The sequence below is a fragment of the Myxocyprinus asiaticus genome, chromosome 32 (genome assembly GCF_019703515.2).
Source record: "Myxocyprinus asiaticus isolate MX2 ecotype Aquarium Trade chromosome 32, UBuf_Myxa_2, whole genome shotgun sequence".
NCBI lineage: Eukaryota > Metazoa > Chordata > Actinopteri > Cypriniformes > Catostomidae > Myxocyprinus > Myxocyprinus asiaticus.
The window spans coordinates 25,373,832-25,390,506 of record NC_059375.1 but is presented as its reverse complement, the minus strand read 5'-3'; the positions used below and the strand labels follow the sequence as shown (position 1 = coordinate 25,390,506).

Below are 16,675 nucleotides of genomic sequence, written 5' to 3'. Positions count from 1 at the left end.
CTGAAAAATGTATTAAATTTTTAAAATGGCATATCAGATGAAACTAGAGACTCTATTCTTTTGACACAGACAGGTTTTAATGTAAAAACTTAAGGAGGTTTCTTACCAGATGTAGTTTTGCTGCCATTTCTCACTCAGCTGAGATCGGCGCTGTTGTTTTGTCACATGACTCTGTGTGTCGAAAGTGTAATCTTTTAATGACAGCCCAGAGTCCCCTGACCTGAGATCAGTCGGTATAAATTAAATTAAATTATGTATAGCCTATAGCTAAGACAAAACATAATGCTCAGGAGGTTAATGTAAATAGATCTCATTATTAAAACAAGAAAATACATATTTTCTTCAAGCAGTTCACCAGGGATTAGTTTGAATTGAATGTCTTGCTTGCATTGACTTTTAAATCACTAGCTTGAAAAAAAAAATAAAAAAATAAAAAAATACAGTAGTAAAGAGTTGGGTCCCAAGGCATCTTAAGCGGACAGCTTAAGTGTGGTATGGGTCAATAGCATAAGATAGAATTCAGGTGACATTTTAATTCACTACCTTTCAGCAGGCAAAATCATATGAGTACTAAATAAATGTAGCACAGGTATTTAGCACAGTAATGTAGTTTTAGCCCTTGTGCTGTCTCTTGCTCTTGGAAAAGGAGATTACAAAGACAAACCGCAACCCAACAAAACCGCACTAGCACTTGAACCCACTTTCCTCTTTTATTCTTTAGGTTTATTCGAGTTATCTCTGTTTCCAGCATGGTTGGCTTCACCTTCACAATTATTCTGAGTGACTCTTGACATAATCTTAGCCTGTGACTTTTTTTTTTTTTTTCCTGAAAAGAGTTCTTTGTGTCGTTGTGCCATAAATGAACCACTCCTCCCGGCTTCAAATCCTTGCGAGTTACATTACACTAATGTAACAATTCCCCTCCCCCATTTAACTCTCTGTCTCATTCTTTCTTTGCGTCTATCTCCTCTATTTCTTGCTTTCTCTGTATGCTCATCTCAGAACACAGCTCTTTTGTTTAAATAATCTCACCAGTTTTTGGGTTGAACTTTGTGATATTCTAATTGCTTTCCACTATTTTCAGCAACTTCCACCTCCCACTCCGATCTCTCTCTATCTCTAACCACCCCCTCCCTGGCATTTGCTGGAAGGTGGGCAGAAATAGCGCATGTTGCTTGTATCAACAGTGTGTCTTTCTAGACAGAAAAATGAGCCACCATTAATAAAAAATTAAAAAATAAATTTAAAAAACCCATTATTTATTTTTATGACCCCACTGTTTCTGCATTAGGCTTCACATAACCAGTCATCTAATGGGGCTTCTAAAGATAATTCTATTTCAAAAGTGTGAATATTGAGTGTGTGTGTGTTTGTGTGCTTAAATTACATTACACTGCTCTTGGTAATCTGGTTACAGACATTACATGTCATTGGACTCCTGAGGAAGGAGTCACTCAATCCCTTTAGTGGCAAAAGGGGCAGAGAGGAGGAGGTGTTAATTTTGGTGCATGCAGTAAAACCGACCAATCCAAACCTTGACTATGGAGACCTGTTGTGAACGGTGGCTGCCAAGCACTAACCCCATTAAAATTCCTTCTTTATGACCAGTTGCCAACCAGGCTGAGATCTGAATTGGATTTGGCTGCCATACAAGGAGGCTAATCAAACCCCAGGCTTCTAGGCAACTGGATTTTGTTTTGATAAATTAAAGCCTTAATTTCTTCTCTGAGGAAAAGGCTTCTGAACTGACCAACAGCACTATTCATAGGATATAACGTTTTTTTCTCATTGGTGTCCTCCTGAGTTCTGTTTTTGGCTTGTTTTTGGTACAGTCTGGGCCCATGAGGTGTGATGCCCCATGCCTTGCATGAACCCAGGATTGAAAAATAACCACCACAAGAGTGCACAGGGGCCCATTAAACACCCCTTCCCATTTATCATGGCGCAACAACAGGAGCAGCTGTGCGCTCACACACACATATCCATCAGCAACATGTGATAATGGCCATTGCAATAGCCAAACCACGCACAGAGAGGGTGGACAGCCAGGGCCAGGGGAGAAAGATGATCTTATTAAGTGTCAATGTGGTACGGGAGGCTGTACATGTGGTGGCTGACACATTCTGAGAATGGCTGGCATTGTGTCCTTGCTGAGTGATAGCATAACGATGGCAACAACAAGAGCACCGGATGAGCAGACTGCTTGAGAACTGCCCTTTGCGGCTGATGCATTCCCACAACAGAGGAAAATTAAAATGACAAGAGATTAATATTTGGTATTAAATACCTCCCTCACCTGACACAGCTGTGGAGAGCATGAGCTTCTTTCCCGTTAAAGGGATGATTTGGAATTTCCCCTAGCTAAATGTTGCCAGTGGTAAATGAGCCAAGCATAGAGGTATTGCACTTTAAAATAGCTTTTTTTTCCTGCTTCTCAGAACCTAATTTTAAATTTCTGTTCTTCTTTCCCATTGCAATCTAGAACACCATAAGAATTGGCGAGGACATAAGGAGAGGATTTCAAAAGTTGTACGAGCCATCTTTAATAGTGCAGTGAGAAGGTGCATGATATCATGACAATAAGAAAGTGAAGAGCTATTCTTAGCCTAGATTGCAGCAATATCACAAGGTCCCATGACTGTTGTCAAGTGGACTCTGTCTGTGGTGCCTTTTAATTTCTAATACAGACAGAATCTTCCCCAAGCGAAAGTCATTTGAGTTTGGGAGACAGCATTAGGGTGAGTAAATGATGAGAGAATTATCATTTTTGGGTGAACTATCCTTTTAAGGCAGGTAACAAATATGCAGTCTTGCCTTTTTTTACTCTGCCTCCACAGAGCACCACATCTCCATCCCGTCTAGTTGCATAGTTACATGACCTGAACATGGGAGCACTACTCAACTCCCGATGATCCTTCAGAGCCTACTGGAAAAGGGAAAGAGCAGCTACCCGTGAATTCACTGTTGCTAAGAAACGTGATGGAACATGAATATTACACGTCAGAAAGCTCAGCATGGTGGTAAATAGTTCCCCAAGATGAGATGCACGCACATCTCCCTCGATACAGCAAGCCGCTTATGCCTCATTGGTCTCCATCAGTTGCTTCGCATTTGTTTGCATTGTGAATGAGCCTTTGCCCATTCCTCAAACTCGTTGTTACCTACACTTGATTACTTCAAAGGCCCCATCACCCAGCACCATTTATGCACAGCCTGTTTACAATGAAACCCTCAGGCAGTGCTTGCATTTCAGCCTTGCAGCTACACAATCTGTTTTACATCCAACAATGGGAAGCCTGGCAACATTTCAACCCCTTTTAAGGAGATTGCAGTGGTCAGAGTAGAATTATAGTCCTTTGAGCATCCTGCTTGTCAGGTGGACCAGAATTGGCCTGCTGCAGATCTAAATTGGATGGATTTCCAGAGCCTACTCTTGAATAGTTTATAAGTGTATTATAAATGTAATTTAAGACAGCAGACTAAGCCACTTATGTGTGAATATTTCACTCGTAAGTGGTTTGAGGTCTGTTATTCTCAATCTTGTAAACAGTACAGTCATGGTAAGGCAAATAGATTGGTCAGAGAACTCGTCTCCCTCTGGAATTTTAAACATGACTAACGTTCTAAAAATTGCACAATTTTGTTCTTTGACAAAGTTTTACTTAACCATTGAAGTCAATGTAAGTGGGTAACATCATCAGAATGTCACAGGAGGAAAGCTCATAAACAATCTACATGAGAGTGGACTAACAATTTTAAATGCAGTTTAATAGCAGTGACACTCATGTCAGAAAATGCTTCGCATAACCTCTCTATTTCAAGTAGGCATGGTTGTCATTTCAAAGATGGTGGGGGAAGGCAGTTTTTGGGTAAATTGAAAATTTTATTGGAAAACAAATATACAACTTGGAATGGATTCTGAGGCATGGCCGTGCCATAAGCAGTTAAAAAAAAAAAAAAAAAGTGACTTATTAAAAAGCATAATAAGAAACAGAAGCAATACAAAAAGATTAGAGTGTATGAGTACCCGGCGATAAACCCGTTAGTATTTAATTCAAATATGTTGCAATAGTGCAATGCTGAGGACCTTTTCCATTTCTATTTCTACTCAGTCCATTGTCCATTCAGAGTTGCTCCTTCACATAATAATAAAAAATCATGCTAAAAATGATAGTGAAATGCCTCTCAGTCAGCTGGACCCTTGATGCCGCCACTCATCAGGTGAGCTGGCAGCAACGGGGGGGGGGGGAAGGGACCTGTGCATAGCCGGTCTCTGTGCCTAATTCACCTGGTCCCATAACTGCTCCTTCCAACAGGATTGTTTACAATGATTAAGAGTTGGGGAAGGTATGAGCACGCAAATCTTTTAGTATACATGCAGATCCTTTGGACAGCAGGAGAGGATGGGGTAAATTAAAATTAATCATTTTACAGAAATTACAAACAAGAAAAGGCAAATCATTTTATACAAGAAATTCTGTACAAGGCCTTCACTTCGCTGTCATCATCTGTACAAATTCTGTAAAAAAGAAAGGGGGGGGGAGGAGAGAGAGAGAGAGAGAGAGAGAGAGAGAGAGAGAGAGAATATAAGCACCACTTTATGGGTCACAGTTAAAAAAAGCTCCAAACCAATGGACGATTTTATATGGATTCTTAGGCTCACCTTCATAATTGACCTGACCATCTCCATCAATGTCTGCTTCTCTAATCATTTCATCCACCTCCTCATCTGTTAACTTCTCCCCCAAGTTTGTCATCACATGGCGCAGCTCAGCAGCACTGATATATCCATTTCCGTCCTGACAAAGACCAGCAAACAATGGTACATTCAAATAATTTAAAGTCTCAGAATGTTCCCAGCAAAGCTGAATTAAGAGATACAGTTCTTCAGAGGTGCTGTTAAAGGGCAATGAAACACCAAAACAAATCTTGGTTGCACAATTGAAAACAATTATAGCACTCATTATGTTTATTGTTAAGGGTAACGTGGTTATTTTTTTATTTTTGGAGCATTTCGTTCTTCCGGTTTAAAAACGAAACTTGTAGCAACGTCATAAAATATGCATAAAATCTGTTGGTTGGTAGTTGAGTACACTAATACGTCAAACAATTTTGAGCGTTTCTTCACATTATTCAGGAGTATGAACGCTTCCATACAATCACAAGCCTAGCATTACAAAATCACAAGTGGATGTGACAGCGATTCATGGCCACCACAAGTTTAACAACAATCGCAAAAAAGATATGAAATCGGCTCCGTGGTGAGATTGCATAAGAGCGGAGAACTTAAAATCACATGCAGACGTGACATTGGTTTCTGGCCCAGATATGAGAGAGGCCTTTTACACAGAAAACCGTGATGAGATCAGAATCACTTGTCAGAATGGACCGCAGTCGATAACTGGAACGGAGAGAGAACGTTTGATGGCCTAAGTTCTGCTACTCGTGCTCCAAACATGAGCGCATATTCCATCGCATCTTCTCCATGCATCTGTTCATGGAAAGGATAGCACAATGGTTTGTTCAAAAACAAAAGACAATGATGAAAATCTAAATCTCAAAGTCATGTCAACTCTCTTTTAGGTTTCCTTTACATCATGCGGAAGTTACAGGGTCACAGTTCTATCAAACTTGCAAACTGTTCTATCAAACTTGGAGCACTTTAATGTACACTGGCGGCCAAAAGTTTGGAAAAATGTACAGATTTTGCTGTTTCGGAAGAAAATTGGTACTTTAATTCAACAAAGTGACATTCAACTGATCACAAAGTATAGTCAGGACATTACTGATGTAAAAAACAGCACCATCACTATTTGAAAAAAGTCATATTTTATCAAATCTAGACAGGCCCCATTTCCAGCAGCCATCACTCCAACACCTTATCCTTGAGTAATCATGTTAAATTGCTAATTTGGTACTAGAAAATCACTTGCCATTATATCATAAACAGTTGAAAGCTATTTGGTTTGTTAAATGAAGCTTAACATTGTGTTTGTTTTTGAGTTATATGCAATATATGCAATAGACTGGCACGTCTTAAGGTCAATATTAGGTCAAAAATGGCAAAAAAGAAACAGCTTTCTCTAGAAACTCGTCAGTCAATAATTGTTTTGAGGAATGAAGGATATACAGTGCTTGAAATTGCCAAAAAATGGAAGATTTCATACAAAGGTGTACGCAACAGTCTTCAAAGACATAGGACAACTGGCTCTAACAAGGACAGAAAGAGATGTGGAAGGCCAGATGTACAACTAAACAAGAGGATAAGTACATCAGAGTCTCTAGTTCGAGAAATAGACGCCTCACATGTCCTCAGCTGACAGCTTCATTGAATTCTACCCGCTCAACACCAGTTTCATGTACAACAGTAAAGAGAAGACTCAGGGGTGCAGGCCTTATGGGAAGAATTGCAAAAAAAAAAAAAAAAAAAAAAAAGCCACTTTTGAAACAGAAAAACTAAAAGAAAAGGTTAGAGTGGGCAAAGAAACACAGACATTGGACAACAGAAATTGGAAAAGAGTGTTATGGATCTTAACCCCATTGAGCTTTTACGGGATCAGCTAGACTGTAAGGTGCGTGAGAAGTGCCCAACAAGACAGCCACATCTATGGCAAATGCTACAGGAAGCGTGGGGTGAAATGTTACCTGAGAATCTGGACAAACGGCTAGAATGCCAAGGATCTGCAAAGCTGTCATTACTGCACATGGAGGATTTTTTGATGAGAACTCTTTGAAGTAGTTTAAGAAGTTCTGAATTTTTTTTTCAAATTGTAATATTATTTTTTTCAAGTTATTAATGTCCTGATTATACATTGTGATCAGTTGAATGCCACTTTAGTGAATAAAAGTACCAATTTCTTTCCATAAGAGCAAAATCTGTACATTATTACAAACTTTTGGCCACCAGTGTATATATATTTTTTCTTTCCATATTTTCACACAGCCTGAGAAGTGAAAGACTGGTGCTGAACCAGGGGGGTTTCATGATACTTTAAGTGCACAGAAGCCTTACCTTATCAAAGACACGGAAAGCTTCTCTGATCTCCTCTTCACTGTCAGTGTCCTTCATCTTTCTTGCCATCATTGTCAGGAACTCAGGGAAGTCTATTGTTCCATTACCTGTTTAATGGAGATCAAAGTATGCAGTCAGACAAGAGACACAGCACTTTTAATGATCCTAGTGTAAATGATTAAATTCTGACAAAAACATTTCAGGAAAATGGCTTTAAGTTCTACTCGTACGAGTTAACAGCATGCTGATGGCTAATGTAGCAGCAAAAATGTGTCCTCACCATCTGCATCCACCTCATTGATCATATCCTGCAGCTCCGCCTCTGTAGGGTTCTGGCCAAGGGAGCGCATGACAGTGCCCAGCTCTTTGGTTGTGATGGTGCCATCACCATCTTTGTCAAATAGCGAGAAAGCCTCTTTGAACTCTGAGTGGAGACAAATCAGTGTTTGAAACAGTTCTTTTTTACTTAAAAATGCATTTCCTCCCCCTCGAATATTTCATACACATCTCTTTTAGTATTTGTATTTCCTGAAACACTTTCATTCTACTAATAATCAAAGCGGATAAGGCAAAGTCCTTCTGCTCCTTGCTGTCAAGCTTCTTGCATAATTAACTGCTTATGAGCATTATGACTCTGCATGGCTGCAGAAACGTGCTTGATCCTATACTATACAAACAATATACTTCAAGTCAAATAAAATACAAATTTTCACTTTCCTAAAAACAGTACCCAAAGCTAATCTCCTTAGAAGTAGCTAGAATGTATTATATTGTTGTCTGTTGCCAAGACACAAACAAACAACAATGACTTCACAGATGAGAAGACACACAAAAAAAAAAGAACCAAGACAACATTGACCACATGTATTGTCTTCTTGCGGTACCACTTAAAGGGATAGTTCACCCAAAAATGAAAATTCTCTCATCATTTCATTTACTCACCCTCATGCCATCCCAGATATGTATGACTTTCTATCTTCTGCAGAACACAAAGATTTTTAGAAGAATATCTCAGCTCTGTAGGTCCATACAGTGCAAGTGAATGGTGACCAAAAATGTAAGCTCTTAAAAACACAAAGTCAGCATAAAAGTAATCCATAAGACTCCAGTGGTTAAATCTATATCTTCAGAAGCGATGTAATCGATTTTGGGTGAGAACATACCAAAATATAACTCCTTTTTCACTGTACATCTTGCCACTGCAGTCTCTAGGCACGATCTAGCACCATCTAGCGCTCTGTGCATGCATCAAGCACTAGGAAGTGGAATCGAGCTTGAAATAATGATCGCCAAGGAGACTGCAAATGTAAAGATTTATAGTGAAAAGGGAGTTCAATTTTGGTCTGTTCTCACCCAAAACTGATTGGATAGTTTCAAAAGACATGGGTTAAACCACTGGAGTCATATGGATTACTTTCATGCTGACTTTGTGTGCTTTTTGGAGCTTCGAAGTTTTGGACCCGTTCGCTTGCATTGTATGGATCGACAGAGCTGAAACATTCTCTTTAAATCCTTGTGTTCAGCAGAAGAAAGTCATACACATCTGGGATGGCATGGGTGAGTAAATGATGAGAGAATTTTAATTTTCTGGTTAACTATCCTTTAAATAGCACAGCGTTCAATCAGATCTGTTGAGTTCCAGTAGTAAAGAGAAAAGTTACATGCCTCTTACAAAGTAATGGCGTTTACTCAGCGTAGATGCTCTTAGTACCTTCTTGGTTAAATTGCAAAGATAGAATTTTATAAGAGGGCACAGGAAGAGACATGAGACAAATACTGAGCCCTTAGAAGACAGGATTTTTTTTTTGTGTTGGAAATAGTTTTGCATTCACTCGCATTAAGTTTTGCGTGCCCTAGCAATACATTTACCATAGTTTTGCTACATTAACCATCTTTTAACTATGCTATTCATAGTGAAACTATAGTGATAATATAGGAAATCTAAAACTATGGTAATAAAAATCATAATTTTGTGGTTAATATGGTTTTACAATACACATACCATAGTTTAACTATGATTTTAATACAGTAATATTGTAGACTGTAGTAACCACAGTTTTTGGCGGAAATCATTTTTCTACAATAATATTGCAGTAATTATGAATGCTGTAGACAAACCATGTTTTGGTTTTTGGCAGAAACCTTGGTTTTACTATAGTAATATTGTAGTAACTATTAAAAGTAAGTTAATTAACCATTTTTTTTTTTTTTTGGCAGAAATCATGGCTTTAATACAGTATATTGTATCCATATAGTAACCATGGTTTTACTATAGATTAACCATGGTAATTCTTGAGGTTACAATGGTTTTATGACAAATACCATGGTATTCATAATAAAAACATAAAAAACACACAATTATTATTTTTACCATAGTTTTCATTTTCCTGTATTATTACTATGGTTTTACTATGAATATTGAGGTTAAAATAAGGTTACTGTAGTATAACCATGGTACATTTTTTTTTGAGGGAACACAAAACTATTTCAGAAAAGAAAATTCCGGCACTGTCCTTAAAGGGTTCCGTAGGCAAACCCATCATTCAGCACTGTGTAACTGATCAGTGTAGATTATGAGAATTGATCCTTGCAGGCATAATAAGGACAAAGCCATAGTGACAAGTGAAACCGCAGTGTATTTGCCCAGTGGTCTGAACACTGCAGGACAATAGAAACTCCCCTCTGTACTGTGGCATCATCATCCAGATAAGTCTATTTACTTCCTTTGATATTCCATTAGACATTACAGATGCCCAACCAACTCTCCTGTATAACAAACACAAAAATCATGGCGCAAGAGGATGGAAAGGTTTCCTTTCAAACATGCAGAATATTATCCAAAGCAGGTCCAACTTAGGCTGCTTGCTATTTCCTACAAGAGGGGAAAAACACTATAGTGAAAAGGCTAAAGTTATTCCAGCAGCCACTTATTTCACTACAGATTCTAGGAAGTGATATCATAGTCTAGTAGAGGCACAACCCAACCATGCATACACAGATTTTACTAAGAGCCCACCTTAAAAGGCAAGAAAAGCAACGATAACCCACTGAGATATGAGCTGGCAGAACAGACAGGGCTATTGTAAAATATCATGTGCCACTGCAAAACAAACATAGCACCTTACCAGCGATTTGCTCCTCTGTGAGTTGATCAGCCTGGGGATGGAAGAAATAACAACGGTATTAGTAAAGCATGCCTATCAAAAGCAGATTATACACTCTGAAATCATTCCATATTATACAGCACGTGGGTTTATGGTATTGATACGGCGCCAAACAAAAACCTCAGATTATCTCCCTACACAGGTTAGAGCAGCACGAAAGAATAAAGTCCCACTATTGTGGCGATAATAGACACTCCTAACAACAGCAACTCATCGAACCACCTTACAGATTCACGATATTTGTTGAACTATCCCCAAGTGGCACTGTAGACAGTCATCTCAGATAGCAATAAACCATTACATTGTTATAACACTGTGCCACAATGATCGAGTAACCCAGTAAGAGTGTGCTGTGTGTATGGCGTTAACATGCCAGAATAAGCAAATAAGTTAACTGCGTTAATAAAATGACATAAAAAATGTAACATAAATAGATACACGAGCAACACATGTGTTATGCTGAACTTTAATATCCTTAAAATGATTCAAGAACGGCGTCGGGGAAAGGAAAATGGGTATAAATAAATCCTCCACAAATTTATGCAAATTCACAAAACCCGAAATGAACCAATTTGCTTTTCTGGTTTGACCAGCTTCTTTTCTTAACCAAGCCTTTTGTGGCTCACATGTGACGTTTTAGTGTTGCCCAGTCAACTTAACGACAACTATAAAACCAAACACGAGACTTTCAATTCAAACTCAGCGCGAATTGGAATTAGTAGCAGTGTCCGTTAAAGGCTGTCAAGTGTGACTGGCTGAACATAATAAACATGTTTAGTGATGACTAATATCAATTTAACATATGTACTTAGAGTTAATGGACTCAAGTCGAAGCCCTAAAGTTTAGTGATACTTTCTTTGTGTCTTTCTTTGTTTTAGCCACTGATATTAAAAGAACCAGAGCAGGATATGATTAAAATAAAGCTAATTAAAAACGAAGAAAGAGACTTCTGTAAGAGATGCGGTGCGGCGGATATATTCCCTCATTCACTCCATCCACTGTAGTCGTAAATTTGGCGGTACATTTCGGCAAAAGAATGCAGATGAGTCTGAATCGCTTTATCTAACTCTAACCCTAACCATGCGAATATATGTTTACTTCAGACGTCGTTTCATTAACGCATGCCCATTGTTAATAATACATTTATTAGAGATATTAGTGTGAACTCACCATTTTCTTCTGTTTCTCTACCTCCTTCCGTCTCCGCGAGAGAATCACAAATGGTGGTCGGAGTATTGGTATAGACCCGCCTTAACGGTCGTACATAAACGCCTCCCATCTTCCTGTATCCATCCGCCAACCGCACTACATTCTCCCTGTAGGTGCGTCGGAAATTCTGCAATATTATTCCAGTAAACTAAACTAAGCTCGAGAAAACGTGATATATATCATTCTCCGAGGAAAAAAAAGTGGACTGTTAGTCTCCCAACATTGTATGTAGACGCAAACATACAGGCGAACTATCTGATGGCGGAAGGATACTGTACGCATTTCAGTTTGTGCGGATGACTCTGATTGGTTCGTTTGTACCTGCAATGCGTCACTCCCTGGTCACACGCTGTAACGTTTGGCCGATTATAAATGCCATGCAACTGAGCTGAAATAGGGAATCACCTGAGCCGAAGTGAATGCCAGCTTTAGGGGGCAAAATTATAGTTCTAATGTGCTGGTTAAATGCACACAGGTTTGTGTTTTTCCTCATTTATTCTCTTTTGCGAACATTACTTTTTAAATTCTTAAAGGAATATTCTGGGTTCAATACAAGTTAAACTCAGTCAACAGCATTTGTGGCATAATGTTGATTATCACAAAAATGTATTTCAACTTGATCCTCCTTTTCTTAAAAAAAATAAAATTAAAAAGAAGAAGAAGCATAAATCTGAGTTACAGTGAGGCACTTACAATGGAAGTGAATGGGGCCAATTCGTAAATGTTAAAATACTCACTATTTCAAAAGTATAGCTGCAAGATGTTAACAATAATGATTAAAACAACTTTAAAGCTCAAATAATACATGAGATTTAACAGAAGAATTAATGTGAGTGCCTTTATAAAATTATAAGCTTCACATTTTGGTCTTTAAACCCTCCAAAAATTGGCCCCAGTGAGGTTACAGTGAGTCACTTACAATGGAAGAGAATGGGGGCCAATCTGTAAACATTAAAATTACTCACTTTTTTCACAAGTATTGCCATAAAATATAAACAATATGTGTTTTAACTTTATTTTTTATGGGATACAATCGCTTGCTAATCTTTTCTGTGTAAAGTTACATCCAATTTTACTACTTAGTTGCCATGACCACGTAATGCCGTAAATGCTAAAACCCAAAAACGACGATTTAAACAACTTTCAGGCTTAAATATACACAAGTTTTAACAGAAGAATGAATGTCAGTACCTTTATAAAATTATAAGCTTCACATTTCTCCAAACTCTCCAAAAATTGTCCCCTTTCACTTTCATTGTAAGTGCCTCACTGTAACCTTGATTTTTTCCTTCTTCTTTTTTTTTAAGAAAAGAAGGGACGAGTCAAAATAATTTTTTTTGGTAATCAACATTATGCCACAAATGCTGCCGATTGAGATGAACTTGTACTGAACCCGGTTTAAGCTCTCAAGTCTTATGTTAAATGAGTGTGATTGTAAACCAATTAATTTAGTAAATTACATAACACCGAACATCATGCAAAATATATACTTGAAATCTTTAAATAGATTCATGTGGGCCAAATATTTACAAAATATCTCCAGCACAAATATTTTCTGACACTATGTAGTTTTTGCACATAATGTACAAGATACTGATTTGTTTGGATGCACAGAACTTCTTCTCAGAACAGTCTAATTAATCTTTTATCTGTTTTGAGATGTGTAAACCAATGGAAGTTGTACAATTTTAATGGAACTATGTTGCTCTGTCACTGTGGAATTTTTATGAAGGAATTCCATCTTGCCCAGTGCTTTGTGGTTTTACCATAACAAGCTTTTTATGAAATATCTGAATAATATTTTCTCTTCAAGAGGTTATGTAAGTCACATATCTGCCTTTGTTATCATAAAACAAAGAAAATAATAGGCAAGACAAACCAGTAAGCTCGTACTGTAAAGAAAAGAGCTTGAATAATAAGACTGGGACAAAAGGTTAGCAACAATAGCACCAAAAGTACTGATGCAGTCAACCAGACCCTGGCTTATTTATCAAGGCCTACTCAAGCTCCTACCCAGCTCCTCAATGCTTGACTGCCTTAGCTCCCTCCTCGCAGGCCACCTGTCTCTGGAAGAGAAGACAGACTGTTGCTGTGGGGGCTGAGGCTTTTTCATACCAGAGGAGCAGCAGGAGCAACTGATTATCATTTGAGTGAACCATCCTCTGTATTGTGAATGTGATAAATATCCCGTTTTGTTTGCTGTCATTGCTGTTGGTTCATGAGTTTCATTATTTTCCCTAGGTGTATTTTCATGCCTCTGTACCCCACTCATACCTAACCACTGCTCCTCAAAAGAGAGATGATTGAATCAAGCTTCCTTTCAAGAAAACAGATCCGCCTAAAACAGTACAACGTGAACTTGGGTGGTTCCTGCATACTTGCCTTTCCAGAGCTTGTAAAACCTGGGGAAAGAGTGAATCATACATTGGTTATACCCACAACATATGCAACATGTGTGTTTATGCCTCTTTCAGGTTACCTAAGAGTTTCCACACTGTCTGGAAGCACAGAAGGGTGTCTGGTATCTTAAAACACTGTAATGTCTGTAAGATTTCATCCACCTTTCTAGGCCTACACAACATACCAGTAATTGTTTTTATGCAATGCTTTTATTTAAATTGTTAAATGTTGTATTGAACAACATTTCAGTTGTGAAGTGGCATCTTTATAAAAAGGAATTTATATAAAAAAGCAAGGGGAATGGCATTTGTAAAGGGTTAAATACTATTTACTGAACCCAGGCAAGTCATGCATTTCTGTTAAAATAGCACAGACATGACTACTAAAATCCCCCCATTCTTGAAAAAATATAATTACAGGAAATAATAATAAATATGTTAGTTTAATAAATAAGTAAACTAATCTCCTTCACTTTTATTTAATTGTTATGAACTTTTGATATACACTCACTGAGTACTTTATTAAGAACACCTGTACACCTACTTATTCATGCAATTATCTAATCAGCCAAACATGTGGCAGCAGTGCAGTGCATAAAATCAAGCAGATATGGGTCAGGAGCTTCAGTTAATGTTCACATTAACCATCAGAATGGGAAAAATGTGATTAAGTAATTTCAACAGTGGCATGATTGTTGGTGCCAGATGGGCTAGTTTGAGTATTTCTGTAACTGCTGATCTCCTGGGATTTTCATACACAACAGTCTCTAGAGTTGACTCAGAATGGTGCCAAAAACAAAAAACATTCAGTGAGCGGCAGTTCTGTGGACAGAAATCAACAAAGAATGGCCAGACTGGTTCGAGCTGACATAATGGCTACAGTAACTCAGATAACCACTCTGTACAATTGAAGTGAGCAGAATAGCATCTCAGAATGCACAGCATATCGAACCTTGAGGCGGATGGGCTACAACAGCAGAAGACCACGTCGGGCACTAATAAAGTGTTCAGTGAGTGTAGGTTACTATGAATTACAGAGAAATGAACATGAGCACTACACAAAAACCACTGATATTGTGATGTCATGACATCAAATATAATTATGGTACAGATGTGAATATGGCTTAATATTTAATCTAGTAAATTGAGTGCAGGAAAACTAAATATGTTGGTATTGCCTTTAACTACGGCAAGAACGTTAGTAATAAGATGCCAGTGTCTGTGAATGGGTAACTGAGGACATAAAAAGCCATGTGAGACACAGATGGTTGATAATCACTGGTATAAAGAGCCCCTGACCACTCGGGTGTTTACTCAGAGTGAGGGCCATGAAACTGAAGACCTATTCTTTCTTAATGCACATTGAGGCTTTGTACTGTGCACTGGCAGACTATGCAACACCAGGCTCTGGTTTCTCAACATAGATCTGTGTGTGGTTGTATGCACGTGTGTGTCTGTATATGTCTCTTGTGTTGGTAAAGCTGTGCATTACGGGATAAGAATGTGACTGAGATTGTCTCTGAATTTCCATCTGTTTCCCTCTCTCTTTTTTGAATGACAGCAAGAAATAATTTAGTTAAAAGGTTAACGCAGCAGTTATGGAAGTTGGGCAAACAAAATGTAAAAGATACATGGTAGTCGGGACTAACAACCAGCAATCCGCTCTTTAATTCAGGAATGGAATGAAGATGCTTCATACTCTTCCAATTAATGCTTACTGACAACATTAGTACAACAAAGTTGATTAATTGGCATTATGGGACAATTACTCCAACAGTTAGTGCAAAATAAATAAATACAAATCTTACAACAGAATTGTTTTGGCAGAATCAGATTTTGTTTACAAAAGTCACTATGGAATTCACAGTGGCTTGAATCTTGACTTGTAACAGATAAGCTTTAGGTGGTAAAGCCGATTTAAAAAAGGGATTTTAATTCACATAATCTATAATAAATAAATCAGAATTAAATGGAAAGAAAATTTGTACTTTTATTAACATCAAGAGCTTTCAGAGATCTGTAATTAAAAAAAAAGTTTAATTATGAAATGTTTTTGGTGCTTAGTTTTCATAATTCAAATTTAATATACTGTAACACACCTATTAGATAATGTACAGTACTCCGAAACTGATTTCAGTCCACATTGTTTTTTATGTTTGCACAACATACCTACAAAGAAAGCAATATAAGGAACTATAATACAACAATTTATTCAGTAATAAAATCCAAATAATACATTACTGCAGAACTGAATAGGAACTGATTTAGAAGTACTGATTTTCTATCTACAAAGAACATAAATTATGTCATATATTTATTGACAGATGGCTTTTATTGCTGCAAATAAAATGCACAAATATAGGGGGTTAAAGTGCAAGCTAACCGATGCTATGGCAATGACCACTATAAATCCTTTCAAGTCATTGCCGCAAAGCAATGTATTGAAGTGATGGTAAATAAAAAAGTGGTGACCTTAGTACATGACTTGATAAAGGAGACAAAAAATGGAACAGGAAATCGATATATTTTTATGCAAATATTTTTACATATGATATCTTAATTCATCAAAAACATTCTTGTTCCGCATTGTTGTGTGTCTCAGACATTATAAAATGTTACCTGTAATACAAGTAAAGCTGAGGCTTGAGTTTCACATACAGTACAGCATTAATATTTAACCACGTATTTAGTGAGGCCTATTTGACATCACCAAACCCTCCAAATAATTAACACAAAGCTGTACATGTGGGCTGCAGAACCAACTGTATTTTTAGTGTACTGTCATTAATTATTAGAGGATGTCCTTGTATTTGTTAACATTAGCACTACATATTCACAACATTCCTTTACCAGAAACTTAGACTCTCTTTTATTTTGTGTCCCAGACCGC

The 16,675-nt window shown here is 37.7% G+C and overlaps 1 protein-coding gene across 1 annotated transcript; it reads right to left on the bottom strand.

Moving 5' to 3' along the window:
- Positions 1-3,862: 3,862 nt before the first annotated feature.
- Positions 3,863-11,465, bottom strand: calm2b (calmodulin 2b, (phosphorylase kinase, delta)). The gene is made up of 6 exons (XM_051667721.1): positions 11,348-11,465; positions 10,138-10,168; positions 7,293-7,436; positions 7,013-7,119; positions 4,664-4,799; positions 3,863-4,519 (listed from the first exon to the last, which is right to left on the bottom strand). Exons 1-6 carry the CDS (start codon positions 11,348-11,350, stop codon positions 4,491-4,493), a joined length of 450 nt encoding a protein of 149 aa, XP_051523681.1. The 5' UTR covers positions 11,351-11,465; the 3' UTR covers positions 3,863-4,490.
- Positions 11,466-16,675: the final 5,210 nt, after the last annotated feature.

Bases quoted from the DNA above. Each gene is read 5' to 3' on its own strand.
- calm2b (XM_051667721.1), bottom strand. The intron at 7,120-7,292 runs GTGAGGACACAT...TCCATTAAACAG, and splicing joins CAATGAGGTGGATGCAGATG to GTAATGGAACAATAGACTTC. The intron at 4,800-7,012 runs GTAAGGCTTCTG...GGTCTTTGTCAG, and splicing joins CTTTCCGTGTCTTTGATAAG to GACGGAAATGGATATATCAG.